Source organism: Anarhichas minor, unplaced genomic scaffold (genome assembly GCF_050575085.1).
Source record: "Anarhichas minor isolate MPS153535 unplaced genomic scaffold, ASM5057508v1 ptg000038l, whole genome shotgun sequence".
NCBI lineage: Eukaryota > Metazoa > Chordata > Actinopteri > Perciformes > Anarhichadidae > Anarhichas > Anarhichas minor.
Genome location: NW_027466484.1, coordinates 647,821 through 667,600, shown reverse-complemented (window position 1 = coordinate 667,600; position 19,780 = coordinate 647,821). Strand labels below are relative to the sequence as shown.

The 19,780-nt window shown below is 45.1% G+C and overlaps 1 protein-coding gene across 1 annotated transcript in view; it reads right to left on the bottom strand.

Moving 5' to 3' along the window:
* The window catches only part of LOC142967806 (protein jagged-2-like), a 49,443-nt gene that overhangs the window by 25,804 nt on the left and 3,859 nt on the right, over positions 1-19,780 (bottom strand). Inside the window, exons 3-4 of the mRNA XM_076107403.1 lie at positions 6,467-6,524; positions 63-317 (exon numbers count right to left, since the gene is read on the bottom strand). Of these exons, the coding sequence (XP_075963518.1) occupies positions 63-317; positions 6,467-6,524 (313 nt within the window). The remainder of the gene's footprint in view (positions 1-62; positions 318-6,466; positions 6,525-19,780) is intronic.

Genomic DNA, 19,780 nt, shown 5'->3' with positions numbered 1-19,780 from the left:
AATCAGTGATGAAGTGAGGAGCGTCATGAACACCGTGTTGCTGCTGCACATCCTCCCCGTACCTGTTTTGCAGTCGGGCCCCGTCCAGCCCTCCATGCAGCCTCGGTTCCCCAACTGGTCGCACACGTAGTGGCCGAAGTAATCGTCGCGGGGACGGCACACTTTGTTGCACTTGACGCCGTAGTAGTTTTCGTCGCAGCGCACGCGGATGGTGTACTCCAGACTGGCAATCAGGCTTTTATACTCCACCGGCTGCTTCTCCTCGCCCGGGTTGATCATCCCTTTGTAGATGCTGCGCTCAATCAGCAGCTCATCATCTGGACCGGAGACAAACACAGTGTATACTCAGAGGGGTTCATTAACAAACATTTCATTCTTCAGCACTGCAGAAGGAAAGAGAACACTCCGGTCAAGTGTTCGGGTCGGTCTTAAACAACAAGGAATTCTGAATGACATTCCAAGGAGCAGGGCTGGTTCCGGTTATTGGGGGTTTGACCCAACAAGCCGGTGTTTCGTGAGATAAGACGGACCGTGAGGCTTCGAAGAATGCCTGTTGTTAGCGCACATCAGAGGGGAAGGTGTGACCTCCAGCAGGAATGTGGAAGAAGAGAAAAAAAAGAGGAGGAACAAGGGGAAAGAATGGGAACATGGCACAAACAGCGGGAGTTGGAGCGAGGTCTGTGAGGGCTTGATAACCCAAAAGGCTTTTTCACTTTTCCTGCTCGGTGAAATTATTCACTCCCCCCCCCTCCCCCCTCTCTCTCAGGATATCCAGCGCCGACTACATCGGAGCCAGGCCGGAAATAATAAGAGCCACGGAACAGACGAGGAAGGGCGACATAGGAAAGGACCCTTTAGCTTGTTCTCAAGGAACAGAAGAAGTGTTTACACTAATGTAAAGACGAGTGTATCACTTCATATTAACTCCCAGAGGAGGTGGAGAGAAGAGGCGGTCACTGCGATGACTCTGAGCAGAATGCATGGGACTGAATCACACAACATTATATCCCTCACTTTTATAAGTCGCTAAATTTGACGCTTTTAGATATAAATTCGCTGAGAGGGTCTGAAAAGAATAAAATAAACATGTTTATTTCTGCTGTAAAGTTGGGAGTGACTCTCTTTTGGAGCCGGTCACAAATGGACATTTGATGGACTGCAGTTTTTGCCACTTGGACGTTTACCATCGGCACATGCCTGTTAAATATGACCGGCACAGAACCGGCTTAGTCTGAGACGGATCGGCTGTTTGATCGGTGCTTCTCCAGTTTACTTAGTTTGAGAAGTAGGAGAATCTTCTCAACACAACCAAAGTATAAGGTTCATCTATTGTCATGGTAAAACAGGATTGTGCAACAGAATGCAGTTTGTTGTCCCATTTTGTGACATAAGAAAATACGTAAACATTACGTGGCGGAGAATGAATTGAGGAGATTAACTTTGAAGGGAGAATGCGTTATCTCTTCTTTTAAAAGTCTCTTTTTCTCCCTCTGGATTAGTTTTCTTCTGAGTTCGGATCCTTTTTAAAACATTTATAATTTTCCCCATGTAACTCACATTCCTTTATATATTCTTAATTCACTGCTGGAGTTAGACTGTAGAAGAAAAGGATCCATTTCCACGCTGTCCTGATTTACTGCCACGGATCTGTGTCCCACACCCACCACCTGAAACGCTCACCCACTGCTGCTCATCTCCAGCAATTACATGTAAAAATATAGACCAATCATGAGCCGCGTGTGTCCCCGGAGGAGAGGCTGTTGTTACTAGGGAGAGCAGCAGAGAGTGGGCCATTTAAAACCGGCTTACATAAACAACGAGCGGCTTCAGATCCGAGCAGCTGATCCAGAGCAACACGACGGTCTGGTTTGAAGAGACGCTCCGCTTCACACACACAGACACTTTGTGTTTTTGTTCCATGCAACGAGCTGCAACTGGAGTGTTTTTTGTGAGAGGGCTGAAGCACCTTTTGTTTTGACCTTTGACCTCTTTACTGCTCGCTCCTTTGTAACAGCGGGGACCTCTGAGCTGAAGTCCCGACCGTGTTCACACCGCCGGTTAACATAATCTCATGGGTTCCCTTCTCGTTCCCATCTGGACAACATCGATCTATAAAAAGGTCAACATTTGAATATTTGTGCCTTTTCTGTCACACAAGTGACTTCAGCACCTTTCCCACTAAAGTCACCACGCATATAAAGAAATAAATAGTGAGTTTTAATTCCCGGTAAAGAACTTTTTTTTAATCTAGCAGTAAATCCAGTAATCCTTACTCGATCTTTAAAATGACAAAAATGTAAAATGTCCATCAAACAAACCCAGAGTCAAAACTTAAAGCGAGCAGCTACAAACCAACCCTGAACATCCTCATGTTAGGATGAAGCACAGCTTTTCTGTTTAATTTACCTTCATCTTGGTGATAGATAACAGACGGATGGATACAATAATTGTGAAAGCACAGCTGGAATGGAATGAGAAACTCTCACGTCGACGCTGACTCAGCGTTGACGACCTGGGGGTCAGGCTGTTATTGAGTTTGGGAGGCGTCCTCCTCCAGGTGGTTCAGCGCTGCACCGACACACTTTCACAGCCAGTTGCTTTCCTTCGTCTTCAAGCAACAATCATGTTTTATTTCTAAACGTTTAAAGGAATAGATAAAAGAGGCTAACATGACCAACGAGTGCTCTCTTCTCTCTGTGGGTTTGTTTTAACCTGATTCAGCTCAGTGGAATTCAAATGATAAGGAATGAGACATGTGGTATTTAAACGCTGTCCTGTGATTGCCAGATCTTTATAATGAAGCTTTCACACTCAGCTTGGCACACACTGCCACTTCTTCAGACATGTGAATTATTATCATTTCCATGGCTCGCATCAGTCTTAATCATTTTAAGAGCAGGGTACCGCTCTACTTTTCCGTACAGATTGGAAGTTGTTAGTTTGTGGTCAGGAGACATGAATCAGTATCTGACACAAGGCTGCTTATGTGCAGTTGTCTTGAGAATAATAACAGATATTCTGTACCGATACCTTACCTGATATGGTAGTTGTGTTCATTTGATAAAATATACTGCACCAAACTCTCAGTGCATCAGTGTTAAAGGATAAAGCCGATACTTATATTTCTGTTATTGTCAACAAGTCACAATCTCAAGCAGAATAAATGTTTGCGTCGTACATTTTTGGAAACCATAGATATTGAACGACGACGTTTCATTAATATGTTTCATATCGGCTTCATATCACGCTTTAGGAATTCACAATGCCACGTTGTTAACGTTTGGTTATGTTGAGGCAGCAAAACCTCAGAAAAAGATCAATGTTTGTGTTCAATAATAACGTAACATAACGATACCAACCGCCCTCAGCCGACTTTCTTATGAACGCTACAACGTAACAATCGTAACGTTAGTAAATGTTGATATTTGGACACGAACAACGGTCTCTTGAGTGAAAGTCCTGTGTTTGTTGGACCAATCCAGCCCATTAGTGGACTTTCTCGCTTGTTATACTCGTTTTTGTACTACGTACTGTAACTCTCAATAACGCCCACTCGTTGAGCTACGTCACTTTGAACGAACGCGAAAATGCCGGCATTCAACATCAAATAATTTCAGAGCGACTGGGCTGTAAATCTATTGCTTAGTAGTGTCCTCAAACAGCTGAGCACTGTAGTTTTTAACAAACATTATTCAAACAGGAGGAAATAGTGCATTTGCTGGGGACTACTTTCAGCGGCGGATGAATCCACGCTTGGCGCTCTAGAGCGTATTTGTGGCAGCAGGACGGTGTTTGTGGGGTTGAGTCAGAGTAAACTACAGTGTGTTTGTTCATGGTGATGAAGGAACTACAGTGAGGCTCATCGATGTGTTTTTAACAGAGCAGAAGAAGAAGAAGATATACAGCATGAGGCCGTATCACGAGGCTTCTCCTTTAACCCCTTGTTTCCCTTCGCTCCGGCCCTTTCTGTTTTGTTTTCAAACAGGCGTCACAAAGACTCTCCGACCTGCTGGTCAGACCTGTTCACACACTCAAACTAGTAGTTACAGATATCATCTTTATGCTGACGCATCATTTCTCAGCTGCACCTGAGACAAAAAAAGAGTTATTATTATCGATTACTTGTTCGATTCATTTTCCAATTAGTTTATGAACCGTCGTGTCCACAGTGTGAGGTGATGTCTTCAGACTGCTTGTTAGTCCAAAGCCCCAAAATATTAGAGTCCCAATGAGAAGAAGAATCTGAGTGCAGCTCAATCGATTAGTTCATTCATTGATTAGTTGATTGAGTAAATGTTCAAGGTATTTTTTCAGCCTCTCAAATGTGCAGGTTCTGTTAGTCCTCTATGAAATACCTTTAGGTTTTTGACCAATTGTGTCATATAAACAAGTCATTTGAATATGCAAATGTGGGTTTTAGGAACTTGAGACAAGCTTTGCTGACATTTCAGATAATCAACAGCGAAAAAACACAACTGAGAAAAGCAGCAATTTCTCACATTCGAGAAGGTGGAACCATGACATCAGCACTTTTTCTTAACCAATGATTTGAACAATTAATTCATTGGCAGTATTGTTATCAAAATCATTTTCTGCCAATTGACTAACCAATCAATTGACTAACCACTCTCCCCATCCTGTGCAAAACACTACAAACACCGGCTGTGTTTCCAGTGTTTTCTGGGCTGTACTTTACTTTAATGTACTTTGGGTCAGCTTCAGATGAAACGTGCAGCCGTGTTACGTATGAAAATACAGTTCAGTGTTCAGAGGACTTGTGTTGGCCGACAAACCAGAGGACTGGGAATAGACTTTAGGGCAAAACAAAACCTGATAGGGACATCGCTAGCTTCTTTTTCCAGTGCACACCTGGCCCGTATAACAGATGCCAACTCTCTCTCTCTCTAATCATGCCACAGCTTCACTAATGCTGGATGCGACAGGTTCATGCCTGCTCGCTGAAGTTGGTCGAAAGTGTAGGAAATCCCAAAGTGAGGCAGGAACAGGGGAGCGAAAGTAGACACAAAGAAGTAAATAACATTTAATCTGCCGAAGTGAATCTGCTGACCGTCACAGACAAACACCCACGGAGGGATTCAGCTTATTATAACATTGCGTATTGTGTATTTTTAGCTTGTCCAGGGTGAGTTGAACAAGAAGCAGGTAATGTTTCACTTTGAAGGGAAACTTGGCCGCCGACAGACTCAGGAATCCAAATTGTCGATCACGCAATGAGAAAATACTCAGTCCAAGTCTACAAGACGGGACACGGCGGGTCGAGACGTCAGCACCTCTCCGCCCGCCTGCATGCCACTGCCTCCGAACCTCGCCCTTCCCCCCTCCGTGAGGATTAACAAAGCCTCCCTCTGGCCACATCTACCGGTGGTTTGAACACGCAAAGCGTCCAGAGCTGTCCGTCCAGGCCGAGGCACGGCAGTCTGGATGCCAGCCGGTCTCGCTGTTCGGGGATAATGAAGTGCCGTGCGGTAGCCGGACAGCTGTCGGGGGCCGCTAATTAGCACACAGACATCAAAGGAAAGAGGAAGGGGACGGGGCCCGCAATTAATGGCTTAACGATGCAATGCTCTCACAAGCTTAATATAGAGGAAAGAACAGTCGACCATGAAGAGGGTGAGAAGCTGGAGTAGGGAGAGCAAATAAGCGACCTGTCAATCAGAAGCAGGAGGGAAGTCGAGCCTCGGTCCTCTAAGATGTCAAGTATGAGCTTCACATGCTCGCACAGAGCAATAACCCCAAAACATGGCACACACCTACCATTCCTTTCATTTCAGTCAACTCATTGCAGGTGTTTCATATCATGAGTCAGGTCGGCTGGTTGGCTCTCTCTCCAGTGTTTCTTATTCTGCTTGCGGCAGCAGAGGCCAGCTAGGTCTCGTTAATGCATCGACGGTGTGATCTACGTCATCCAGTACAAATATCTACGTTGATCTGCATAACCAACAAAGACCAGGTCAACGCGTGCATTCTCCGGAGAACTAGCTGCAGAAAGTAAGAGCATCCCGGAGCGCTTTACTAAGACGGCAGCACCAACTGTTTACTTGTTGTCTTCACCAAAGCTCGAGGAACGTTTTTCTGTTCGTAGGAGTATTCATAGAATAAATGTTTCTTCATCTCCCCCATTGTTGAAAAGTTATTTCTGCATGTCTGCTGTTCTGGTGACTTTGATATTCGTTCGTTTTATATTTTTTGTTAACTTTAACGGTTATGTTTGAGCGAGAAAATGTCTTTAACTAACATTACAGTTACTGTCTGTAAATTGATACTAACTAGTAATAGAATATCATCACCATTTTAAGATATGTAAGTAAAAGCATCGATAGAGATACATCCCTATATGCGACATCGTAGCAAAAGCAAGCCGTACATTTATTAAAAAATAAATAACAAAGAACAGAATGATTCAGCATGGAGAGCAGCACACAAACCCAGTGTTGGTGATCCTTACCATTGCTGTGTGTGCCGTTGTCTCTGTCCCACGCCTCCACTATCACTGTGTACGCTCGCTGAAACACAGGGGGGGGGGGGGGGGGGGGGGGGGGGCAGAGGTTATCACAGTGCACACCAATACAGAAACTCAGATATGCCAACTTCTTGACGCAGACGTGCACACATGATGTAGAGTCTGTACAGAAACTCAAGATATATGAGGCACCGTCACTCATAAACAGACGGCAGAACTTTCACACACATATTTTGCATAAACGGTGAATAACGCTGGGAGAGTCGGTCCCGTTCCCACGCTGCTGTCACTGATTAGCTCCCGTCTGCCCCGAGGCTGGTTAACGAGTGCAGCCACGGACCTGCTTTGTTATGAAATCCTGGTTTTCCCTCTTTGTCACTCATTCTGTCGATCAGCGTTTTATTGACCCCAGAAGGCGTGCGTTAGTCTTTTCCTCGGCTCCACGGGGGGGTCAGGGATTTGATGACTTGCTCAAGGGCACTTTGTGTGGTAATGCATTGATTTCCAATAGGGGGAACTTCTCCACCGGGATCTGGACTCAGTGTGCCTCTTAATTTAAGCGGCAGAGGAGACACTTGGAATGATGGAATCGAGAGCGTTCATGGGTTCTTGTTCGGGTTTTTTTTCCATTTATTTAATCTAAAAATGTATCTTACATTAAAGGAACCGTGTGTAGGATTTGGTAGCATCAAGCGCTAGCAACTAGCGGTTTGGTTTGTCCGTTCTGGGCTACTGTAGAAAAAGCGTAATGTAGATATGAAGGACTCATTGTAAGCTAACGGAAGCACACAACAATTTTTTTGTTTCAGGTGATTACACACTTAAGAAAACATAGATATGATTATATGAATATTAAATATTGTATTCCATTTCAGCTAATAGATCTCCCCCCAAAAAGATGTGCACACATGTGCATGGTGGCTGCTGTGCATTTCTTTGGGGCATTGGTTGTATTTGTCCTCAGAAAATAAGACTTTGCCTTCGCTACGATGATGAACGTCAGAATGTGAAAGAAGGTCAGCATCAGACTGAGTGAATGAAAACAACACAACATTGTGAAAGTATTGAACAGTGGTCACATTTACAACGTGTCAAAGCTGCAAGAATCAAACCACAAAACTACCAATCTGACCAACTTTTCAGACACTTTTTGGTATTTAATCGCCAGAAAGAAATGTTGTCATTGTACATTTCTGCAAACCACCAATACGTCGAACGACCGTGTTTTTTCATTCGGTCACAGCTAGTGACGTAGTACAACGAGCTACTGTTATTTAAAGTTATGAGTGTAACACCCAGGAAAGCCCACTGATGGTGGACGGGTCAAACAAACACAGGACTTTCACCCAGGAGACCGATGTTTGTGTCTCGTGTGAAACCAAAAGTCAACGTTGACTTTACGCTCGTTACGTAAGAAAGTCCACTCAGGGCGGTCGCTATTTATTTACCGTGTTAAGTTTTTATTGAAACACAAACCTTGATGTTTTTTTCTGACCGTAACCAGGTAGACCTGTTGCCTAAACACAACCAATAGTTTCCCAACGTTAACCACGCGTTATTGTGCGTTTCTGCAGGCGTGATACGAGGTTAATATGAAACATATCTGTGGTTTGCTGAAACGTACAATACCAACATTTCTTCTGACGGCTGGGCTGCCACATTAATATTTCGGTTTGATAGCTGCTTGAAGCACAAGCAAAGAACGTTAGATTGTCACCAGTTAGACTTACTCAGTATTGAGCTGAACTTAACACATTCCAGTTTATAGCATTGTATTGTGTTAAAGAATGCCAACTTTACATGCCTTCTTACTCACTATTGAACCATGATACGTGTTTCTGAGGATATTGTGTGTGAAGGCGCAGCATGCCTGCACACTATGCCCTACTTTCCTACTTTCCTACTTTGCAGAGGAGACAGACTCCTCCATCCCACAGCAACAAACCCAAACTCTGGATTGTTTCAGGTGCACGGGCAACAGGAAACAAACCCAAACGGAGCTCGCCGTCCGTCGACTGCATGGAGCCGGACGAGCAGCTGTGAGTTCCCATGACCCAAGTGTGACTCGGGGGGAACTGAGAGCTGCAGGGAAGATTACAGGAGAGCTCACAGAGTGGAGAGATTAGAGACGGAGAGAAGACAGAAAGCCACGATAAAGCTCGTTCTATGGTGCTCGGATTTAAGGGTAGGTCATAGTTTGGCGACAGAGAGGAGATGCAAGAGAGACTAAATCACGAGATATGAAACCGAGTTGTTACAAGTATCTGGTTGATGCTGTCGGGTGTGTTCACAACATGCAGGTTTGGAGCTGTTTAGGCAGCAATTGGGGAAAATCCCATTCTAAGCACCAGAAAACTACTCAGCTACAAGAATCAACCTCACAAGAGCGGCAACTATTGATTATTTGTATTTTACTAAAATGTCCATCAGGATCTTGAGTAAATATGTCAAATGATACGTTAAATAAACTGTGTCATGGCGTCAGTCATCATTTCAATGATTGCATCCGTACTGTGGTTTGCTGGCAGCTTCCCCAGTGAGCAGCACATAAATGATGATTTACGATCTCATCTGAGAGTGAAAACGATGTGCTGACAGTTCGGCTGAATGTCAAAGACTCCTAAACAAAAAGATTTGTTCTTGCTGATCTAGTACCAGTGCGTTAAAAACAAAAATAAACATTATTATCTTTATTTTGAACAGCTGTTTACCACTTATGGATGTGGTATGATTGCTACACTCTCCACTAGTACTGGCCTGATCGCTACTGAGCACGTGCAACTCTTGGGAAAACGATCGCTGCGCCTGAAATCGATGATGGAAGAAGCTAACGAGTGAGCCGCCTCGCTTCTGACTCACTCTATGGTGATTGTTGCACATGCTCAGTAGCGATCAGCAAGATGTAGGGATGTGACGGCGAGTTCCTTTGTAGCGTGAATGAGCTGATAAATGATAACGTGATATCAGATCGATCCAGCATCTCAGAGGCACTTCTGATACTGGTATCGGAACAACTCTCATAAATAAGTAAGGATATTAATGTGACTCAGAGAAGGGACTAAAAGCAAGAAGACTCCTTTTACCTCCGACACCTGCTGACCTAATAGAAACCAACTGAACTGTTCAGCATTATAACAAAGACCTGGATGCGGAGCAACTCAAGACCCCCTGCTGGGTTAAAAGTCTGTCCTGTACCTCCTAGTTGGTCCCTGAGCTGGAGCAATCTCACCAAGCTGCTGAATCCACAATGGGATCAAATGTGGGAGAAGGTATCCAGTAGATGTTTCAGACAGGTGTCTGTGTGATGTCAGGTAACTGTCACAGCAGCATCCATTAACCTCAGAGAGAGATCACAGACAGCATCACTGTAAGATGAGAGTATAGTACAGAAATAACTGTGAAACATTTAAGACGAGAAATAAGCCACGCAGATGATGAATATATATATAATGAAGACATCGTGTTTTTATTTTGCATCTGATTAAGTACAACAATTTAATGAATTTAACTAAATTTGCTAAACCTACATTAATATTTATTTAACAGTTTTTGTCTGCTCACTACCAGATCACAGATATGTTAAGACGTGGAACAGAATCTCAAACATGCAACACCACCCTGAACTTATCTAGACATGAATCAGAGGAGCTGTATGTGAGAACACATATGTCCGAATCATTCGGACATTAAACAGACTTCACCCTGCCGGCTATGTCGTACAAAGTCTGTGTAATGTCCCGTTGAGCTCATGTGTGAACAGAGGCGCTCATTGTTCCTAGAATTCACAGCGAGCGAGTGTGTTGGTGATGTTTCTTTCATGCGGCCGGCGCAAAACCGAGAGACAACAAACATCCGAGGGTGAAGAAGAGGAAGAAGAAGAGTCCTTAATGCGAAGACGCCAACAGAAAGTCTAACTGGAGAGAAGACGAGATTCGGGAACTTCTGTCGCTAAGGGCCGACGCCAAAACCACCAGAGAACTTCAAGGAACGGCAAGACGCTTGGTTGTTTATGACCAAGTTACGAACCGGCTATCTAACCAGGCGGCAACCTCCGGTTCTGAATAGTGAAGCCAATGCTTCATGTGTTAAACCTGCATTCTCTCTAATGTCCACCAGGGGGCGACTCCTCTGGTTGTATAGAAGTCTATGAGAAAATGACTCTACTTCTCTCTTGATTTATTACCTCAGTAAACATTGTGAACATGAGATTATGGTCTCAATCTCTAGTTTCAAGTCTTCTTCAATACAGCATGATGTTCATTTAGTACATTATGGTCCATTTAGAGTCAAACAGACCATAAAGCAGGGGATGCTTTAGGGCGGGGCTACACAGTGATTGACAGGTGGCTACCAGAGCCGTATACGGAGTCTCTACGTCACTCATCCTCAGTCCAGATATGGTCACTTCCTGTTAACTGGTTGCAATGGGTGACGTCACTACGACTACGTCCACTTCTTATATACCGTCTATGAATGTGACGGAGGTGTAATCCGTGTCACGCTCAACCCAGACGTCATCCCTCGACTAAAACCAAACTTCTCCTGGGAAACAATCTCCGGAGTTTATGTGACTTCAAATTATAGTTCCAATCCCTAATAACCCCCCCCCCCCCCCCCCGAAAAAAAACCAAGACATGAGCCCGAGGACGACATCGGCTCCAGATGACCCGGCCGTGATTTATGAGCCCAGCAAGCGGCACATAACTCTGTAACGAGTGAAAATAAGTGGACATTATCATAATCAATCTTTCCCTTTGTAATCAATTTTAAATGTCACAGCCGCTGGCTCCCAGACAGATGGGGCTGTCCCACGGCCTCAGAGCAGTGTGTGTGTGTGTGTGTGTGTGTGTGTGTGTGTGTGTGTATGTATATGTGTGTACGTGTGTGTGTGTGTGTGTGCGTCCTTGAAGGACAGGAGCTGCAGGATCAAAGTGTCACGTCCCTTCTGTCTGCAGTGAGATGACTTTAGGAGTCGACTCTATGTGATATGGGGGGGGGGGGGGGGGGGGTTAGTGTGACACTTGACACCTCCGAACCAATTTACAGGAGTCAGAGGGATTTGAGTTTTCATTAGGCGAGGAGAAGCGGCCCCCTCCCTCGCCGCCTTCACCTGTTCAATGAATAAATTACGGCTTCAACAGCCGCCGGCACCACGGAGCTCTGCTGAGGATTCACCGTACGGCTGGAGCTGCTTCATGATGGTTTCTATACATACTGATAAGATTTAATCTTCTGCTGCTGCTACACTGCGTCTGCTTAGTTTAACCTCGTTATATCTGACTTTGGAGCGTTAGCAGTGTGTGTGTGTTTATACTTTGATGGTTATAGTACCGGTGGTGGACGCTGCGTTGGGCGTGGTGTTCATGAAGAGGCGACTGGACGGGATTGTTAGATTTTATTTTTGTCATGGAGATAAAAAGTGAAAATGGGATAAAAAAATATAAAAATGCGTCTGAAAAGCGTTCAAAATCATGTTAATTAATTTCCAAAACCGAAATATACTCAATTGTATTTATTTATTTTCAAAACGTGAATATATTTCACACATTTCCAGCAGCCCACTGCTCCTGATGCTCAGTGTTTCATGTCCCTGTATGTATATGGCCATCGTAATGAACCTTAAGTTTATTGTTGTTATTTCTTACGTTGTTGTGCTGTGATCTACAGACCGTTAAAAGTCCAGTAATGAACGACATGGATCAACCATTTGTGGCTGTTGAGTTTGCAGAGCGAAGTTTATTCTGAAAACTGTTCCACTTCCTGTCCCCGACATCAGATGTTCCAGAATTAAACCCACTGCTTGATCGACGAGATGCTCAGAGTCACAAACACCCCGATGTGTGCGTAATATCACAAATATCATCACTTTAAAAGGAGAGCTTCACACCTTAAGGTGGATTAAAATAGAGAAGAATGTTCCTTTAATTGAAATTTCACAGCAGCAGGGAAGAGAAAGAACCCAATTAACAACTTTTCTCGAGTTGTGATCAGAGGAAGATGAAGAAAAAAAAGCAGCGGCAACACCTGTCAGGTCACACCTGTTAGTCTGTTGACATGAATAAAAGATGTTGCTCCCGGCAGAGAGGAGCTGGGATGGTTAATTTAGCACATTATAACAGAACGAGCCCACCGCCCCTCCACCGACACCACCTCCTCTCTCTAAGGAGCCCCCCCCCCCCCCCCCCCCCCCCCCCACACACACACACACACACACACACACAGGAGGCCTCGCTCAGACGGCAAATCTAATCAAAGCTAATCTAATCAGGTCTTTATACCGAGCTGCAGAATGGGAAAATGACCCAATTCACTTTTTCCCACCAAACGCGTGAAAATCTATTTGTGTCGCTCCAGGTTACAACGGAGAGGAATTCTGAGGAATTATTCTTTTAAAGAAAAGTGCGTGAAGGGAAGCAGTGGGAAGAAAATACCGCCTTAAATCCATTAGTGAGTCCTCTGATCCAGCGATAGGCTTACAAATATACAGTAAGGTGACGTTTTTTAACTGTTGAAGGGAGTTTTTCTGTTTGTTCTTCATATAGTTAATCATAAAGTGCTTCTCAGTAAGTCACAGATCTGAACACCTGAACACCGCGCTCTGCTTTTTATTACCTCTCCGTCAAATCGTCTGTCATCAGATGCTGCCGACACTCCCTCAACCACCGCGCTCACACAGGCGTCTCATCCTTCACTACTTTAAACCTCGTATCACAATCACTCATCACTCATCTCCTAACTCGGGACCTCAGACTGGTTTATTATGGGGGCAGCGTCTCCTTGGAGGTGCACGCAGTCACAATAGGTGGCGTGCTTTATAACAAGGGACAGTGAGCAAAGGAGGAACATAAAGAATAGTACTATGAATGTGTCTGGAACCAGCTCAAACGCTTAGCTGGAGCTACTGACTCGATAAACAGTGAAGAAGAGAAAAGATCAGAGAGATGAGCGTGGAAACACCAGAGCGATTCACTGAGGAAGGCAGGTTTTCTGAACCTTTGAGGTGGAAGCGTGGTGGCTTTTGAGTAAATGTGCATTCAGACATTAAGCGACAGATGTTGCAAGTCTTTGAGAACAGAAACCTGCTCCACAAAACCAGGATCACACGTGTAAAGCGGCAAAAAGACTTTTCTAGATCTGGCCACAAAGAAAGATCGTTTGCAGGTTTAAAGTCCTTCTTGGAAACATTTTGTCATAAAGGTTATTTTGGACTTCGCTGCCAAACGACCACTTTTGTGTTTGTTATATTTCATGCAAATGACCTACAGCACGAGGAAGCATCAGCAAGAAGAGGGAACCTCAGCACAAAACAGATATTTAGATGATATCCTCAGCTCTGTATCTCTACTTCATTCTATTACTTGATGTTCCTCTGGATTCTCTTAGACTGCTCTAGCTTCTGAAGAGAGCTGACATATCTACACATCGGGTAGATGGGGGCCTCTGAAGAAAACCACCAGTTGATGGATCATGAATATTCATCCTCGTCTGAGAACAACTGTAAATTCAGAGCTCCACGTGAAGCGAGAACACCTGAAGCAGGTGTGAACACCAGATCCAGCATGCTGCACCCCAGAGAGGCCGTCTGCAAAACGCTCTCTAATCCTGACATTCTGCCTCCCTTCTGCCACCCTCCCTCCCTCCACTCGTCTTGATAACTCAATATCTGGGCACAAAGGCCGAGGTATAAAGTCATTGTTCCCCCTCAAAGGTGCGGTGACAAAGAGGTTAAGGCGGCCCTCGTTTCCACAGCGCGGCCGGGAAAGTGATATCCACGCCGTGGGAAAACCCCCGACCAGCTCCTTCATCAGTGATCCAACCGAGCGGCCCCTCCTGCACCCGACAGCAAAGAAAAGTCTTTCATGTGGAGACGAGGTGGAGGGAGAGAGACCAGTTTGCTGCGTGCAACATCGACTCTGACCTTTGCTATAAACGAGTCTCTCCTTTAACCTCTCCGGGTAACGAGTATCACTTTTACACAACGTTTAACCACGACGAGCTCCAGACTAAAGCCTGAACATGAAGAACATCTGAGACCATTGATGAGAGTCTACAGAGCAGAGACGGATAGATGTCGAACCCTAGCCGGAGCTGGCCGATGTGATTGGCTAGTCTGCGTTTTCGAGGGGCGGGGCTTAGCGAAGGATTAATTGACAAAAACAATCTTAACTCAAAGGAGGAGAACTAGTAACGTTAGCAGCAGCACTGCTCATGCTCGTTCAGTAAAAATGAGTTTTGGGTGAATTATAAAAGTTGTCATGATGTGTTCAAATGTCATCTTGTAAAATGTAGTTTTTGGCAAAAAACCTGAATAAATACAGATGTTTTCACAGCAACATAAAGTAAATCTTAGAGGTGAATTATGACCTTTAACTTCCTAAATCTAGCTCTAAGCAGCTTATAATACATCAGTAAAACTACGAACGACATGATCAACCCAGAGCGTCCACTTCATCCCATTACACAAACACAACACATCGAATGAGCAGCGTGGATTTGATTTCAGACGTTATGGATTAGAGAAAAGTGTGCGAGAGTGTTGCGGGGGTTTCTCCATGAAGTGGGCGGTTGGGTAACTGAGGTCACTGACAGAGATTTTGGCCCCAGATGTGTTGAGAAACCCTGCTGAACCGTCACCCGATCCCTCTGGAGAGGCCGGTTAGGAAAGGCTGCACGACGTCCACGTTGCAGCAACGTACGGAAGAAGAAGAAGAACGCTGTATGAATTCTTAAATTTGTCCTGTTTGATCTCTTCAGCATACTTTTGGAAAGCCAAATGATGAGTCAGGGTGTGTTTATTGAACACTGGAGCATTTACTGCTTTAATTTGGTTTATTTGTCCGTGAGAAGATTGTTCATTTCCAGCTACTTCATGTGCTCTCTACTGTGATCAACACCAGAGGAGAGAAATTACCCAGAAATCTGTCATGCTTAGCTGAAATAACACAAAGAACGCCAATTGGGTGAGGAGAAACGGCCTAGTGGTGGCTCACAAACCTGGTGCATGATGGACGTTTGGTTCACGAGGAGAGCCTGAATGTTGCAAAAATACAACACAGAAGATCTTCTCCCACTCAGTTTCGGACCAAAGAAAAGCAAACTGCCGGTGCGATCACACGCTCAAAGCTAGCAAAACAAGCTAACGAAAGAGGAAACGCAGCAGCCAAATGATTTGTAACAAATGATGTAGCTACGGGGTTTTCCTCCCGGCGGGTGGTCCGAGAGAGAGAAGATGGACGAAGACAAACAAGAGACCCGTGAAGATATAAGTAGATAAAGACAATCAACAATGGAGCTCTGTTTTTATTTCCCATCATGCACTCCTCCTTCAAAACGCCTCCCTCCCTCTCTGTGAGGTCCAGCTGAGCTCCATTAGCACTGGGAGCAACTACTGGGAGTCAAGTGGGAAATTAAGCTGCGTGCTTTAATCACCTCAGTGCTCACGACCTAAACACACACACACACACATCGCGACGATACACACACATTCACACCTGTAATCTGTAAGTGGATCTCTGATCTGGACGAGGAGAAAAAAGGTGTAAACGCACCCAGAACAAATTAAAACCGTATCTGGAGGTGGATCTCAGCGGGTGTTAAAGGACGTCTGCAGAGTTCGGCCATATTCTTTAGAAACAAATGCAGCGAAACACGCCGGATGCAAAATCACAACATGGACGGAGCGGAGACGGCAGGACGCTTATGATAATAACAGGTGTAATAAAGGACATAGAGCACATGTTCATGTGCAGACTAACACACATGAAACTGATCTGTACATACTGCACACAGGGAGCTTGGCGATCATTCAATAATACACCACGGCTACGGAAAAATACTCGTCCCTGATTGGCTGGCAGGTGTCCATGGAAAATGTATATGAGGACATCTCAAACATAGTGCAAGTTTAACCTCCGGTTCTAAATCAGTGCTCAGTGTAGGAAGAACCAGAGGAGCAGGGATACTGATGCTTCAGTAAAGAGGTCATGATATTAAGTAAAGGAATGCTTTAGGGCGGGACTACCTTGTGATTGACAGGTCTCTACCGCAGAGGTGTCCGTTCTGAGAGTAGTCTGTGTTTTCGTCGTGTGTTTTCACTTCATGAAGTTAATTGTAACATTTTGGTCTTATTCAGCGTTCGGTTGTACTTAGCTCCTCCCTCTAGTGTCACTTTCGGTTGCAAAAAAACAAGATGGCGACGGCCAAAAAGTTTAATTAGAGGCTTCAAAACATCAGTCTACAAAGCAATGGGTGACGTCACGATGGCTACGTCCACTTCTTATTCACAGTCGATGTAAAAGAGCCACGATACCGCGGCTGTGAGGTCTAAATCCTTTGCATTGCCAGTATTACTTGTTAATGTGTCACTACCGTTCACTAACCATCTGATGGTCTTGACGCCAGAGAGGTTATGGGTGAAACCTCTTTGCAGAGCTGTTCAGGGACTGAAGAAAGTGGAGCAACGCCATCGCCACACCAAGCAACACACCTCCACCTCATCAATACAAGTCATCCGACTGACACTGGACAACATCTCAGCGGTTGCACAATATACAATGGCAACATACAAACAATGCAAATAAAAAGACAAAAAATGAAATCAATGTTTCACCAGCCTGTGATGAAAAAAGATACATATACAAAGCAACCACCTCCCCTGAGTCTGATAGAAGTACGTCTGTGGACACCGTCTCTGATCATTTCTCTCTATACACATATTGGCAATATTCCCATATTGAGATATCGTGGCTTTTCTACAGGTTTCATCCATATCACATGAAAGATGTTGCAATTCTTTATAGCACTTTTGGACTTCTCTTCTGTGTTGGCTTACACTTTAAGATCAGAAGAGAAACTAGTAAGTGGACCTTTAGATTTGTGAAACTACTACTTCTGAGGTCAAGAATGAGCTTTTTTAAATCAGAATTTGTCACAATCCGATTTGCTGAAATACCAGATTTGGACTTGTTGGGATGAAGATTAATTCAACTGACTGCTAGTAAATATCATATCAGCATCAGCATGATGCATATGTACAGCTTCCACACCTACACCTACACCCACACTCTCTCTTAGTTTTAATGTGAGGACACTGACTCACATTAATTCTCTGGAGACTTAAACCTGAAGCTTTAACCCATGTGGTTTATCTTGTGTGGACCTGCTTTTTGTGCCTCATAATGTAACTGTGAGAACATATTTATGTCCCGACACGAGGATAAAAAGCTGCCCCTACACACACACACACATCAGTCACACACACAAAACCAAAACCACCAGCAGCCTCAGCAATCAATCAGCTCGCACAGACCGAGGAGCTAATCGCACATTGTACACGCCTTAGAACCAGGTCAGCTGACGCGGAATCCAGCGACAGCGTGGGAAAGACGAGCAGACTCGTCCCGACCGCAGTTAACCGCCACACACACACACACACACACACACACACACACACACACACACACACACACACACACACACACACACACACACACACACACACACACACACACACACACACACACACACACACACACACACACACACACACACACACACACACACACACACACACACACACACACACACACACACACACACACACACACACACACACACACACACACACACACACAGCCCTGCTGAGGCCTGCTGCAGGCTTCTCAGGCTTAATGAAGACACACGGAGCAGAGAGACAGGAGTGAATTTGTTGTTTTACAGAGAGACACGTGTTCCAGGTCAACCGACATGCTTCATGAGAGCAAAGCTTTGGAGCTCCAAAGTCACGTATGCATGAAGAAAAGGAGAACCATGTCCTGCTGCCAATAAAGTCTGTTCAGACTCAAGGATAAGTCACTGCAACGCGCACACAAAACAGTCAGAAAGTAGCTGGTAGCTGTTAAAGTAGAGATCATATCTTTACTTTAATTTGCACTCCCAGTCTGATGAGATATTATTTCTGATCACGAGAAAGGGGAGTCGACTGATTCTACTTCATTCAGTCCGTGTCTACCCGCCATGTAGCCACGTAGCTAACGCTAACGTCTGCACACATCAGGCTCATGGGAGGAGCGGACACAATGCTGAGCGGTCTTCATTAAACTGGATATCATGGTCTCACTTAGTTGCAGCATCTGGTTCTGTTGTTGCACAACTGGTTGACATGTGTAGGCCTTAAAAATAGGACATTTTTGGGGTCTGTCTTCATTTTGCAGCATCACCACTGGACACAAACATACCACACCATCTCTTCCGCTCACCTAACACACATCCCAACGCTCTCGTCCTCTTTCCCCCCAAAACTAATCAACCATTAAAAGCAGTCACCAAACCGAGAGGAGCTCCTGATGGAGGAGCGTGTGCCAAAGACGCACTCGGCAAATGAGCCAAACGAGCCGACCGGCAGTGACGGCATCGAGGAAACAACGGAAGGAGACGGAGACATCCAACATTGCACTTTGTGATTGCTCACCGATACTCCTCCGGGTGAGCTGATCTTTTGCTTCGTCAACGCTGCAATCATAGCCTGTTCTCCTAATGTTGTTTCACTAAAACATTTATTCCAGGAGGAGGAGGAGGAGGAGGAGGTCTCCATACAACAGCTGTTCCACCTCTGCCCTCTCAGATCTGCCAGGCTGAGGGGGAATGCTGGCAGAGGGGGAGTAAAGAAACGGGCCATGAAACTGAAGGAGTACGCACCCTTGATCCTTGATTTACTCACAAGAGGGGTGAGCGGAGGACAGCAGCTCTAAAAATACCCCTTAAGGAGAGAGAGAGAGAGGGTAAGGTTTGGGTGAGATGGGGGGGGGGGGGGCAGGGGAGGAAGAGAAGAAGAAGTAAATGATTGTTTTTTGCTGTCAAAAAAAAAAAAGTTCCTGCATCCCAAAATACTCCTTCGTGACAGAACCCTCACAAGGAAGCCGGGTGGAGGTTTTTTTATTTTGAAAAGGGGGCTGCTTCCTCTCTCTCCTCCCCATCGTCCCTCGCTCCATCGGTCAATGCCCCCCCCCCCCCCCCCCGTCGCTCCAATGAAAAAGATGTCACTACAGACCCAAACAGCCAGAGGGCTGAACATGAAGGGGAAATGATCGGCGTAGCAGAGGGCAGAACAATGGCCTTCTTTTTTTCTTTTCTCTGCAGCTAATTCATGTCAGGACCAGTGGCCCAGATTACTGGGGCCGACCGAAGGAGTCCACTATGGCAGCACCAGTGGCCCAGATTACTGGGGCCGACCGAAGGAGTCCACTATGGCAGCACCAGAGGCTACAGGGCACACACTCACACACACACACACTTTGTTAG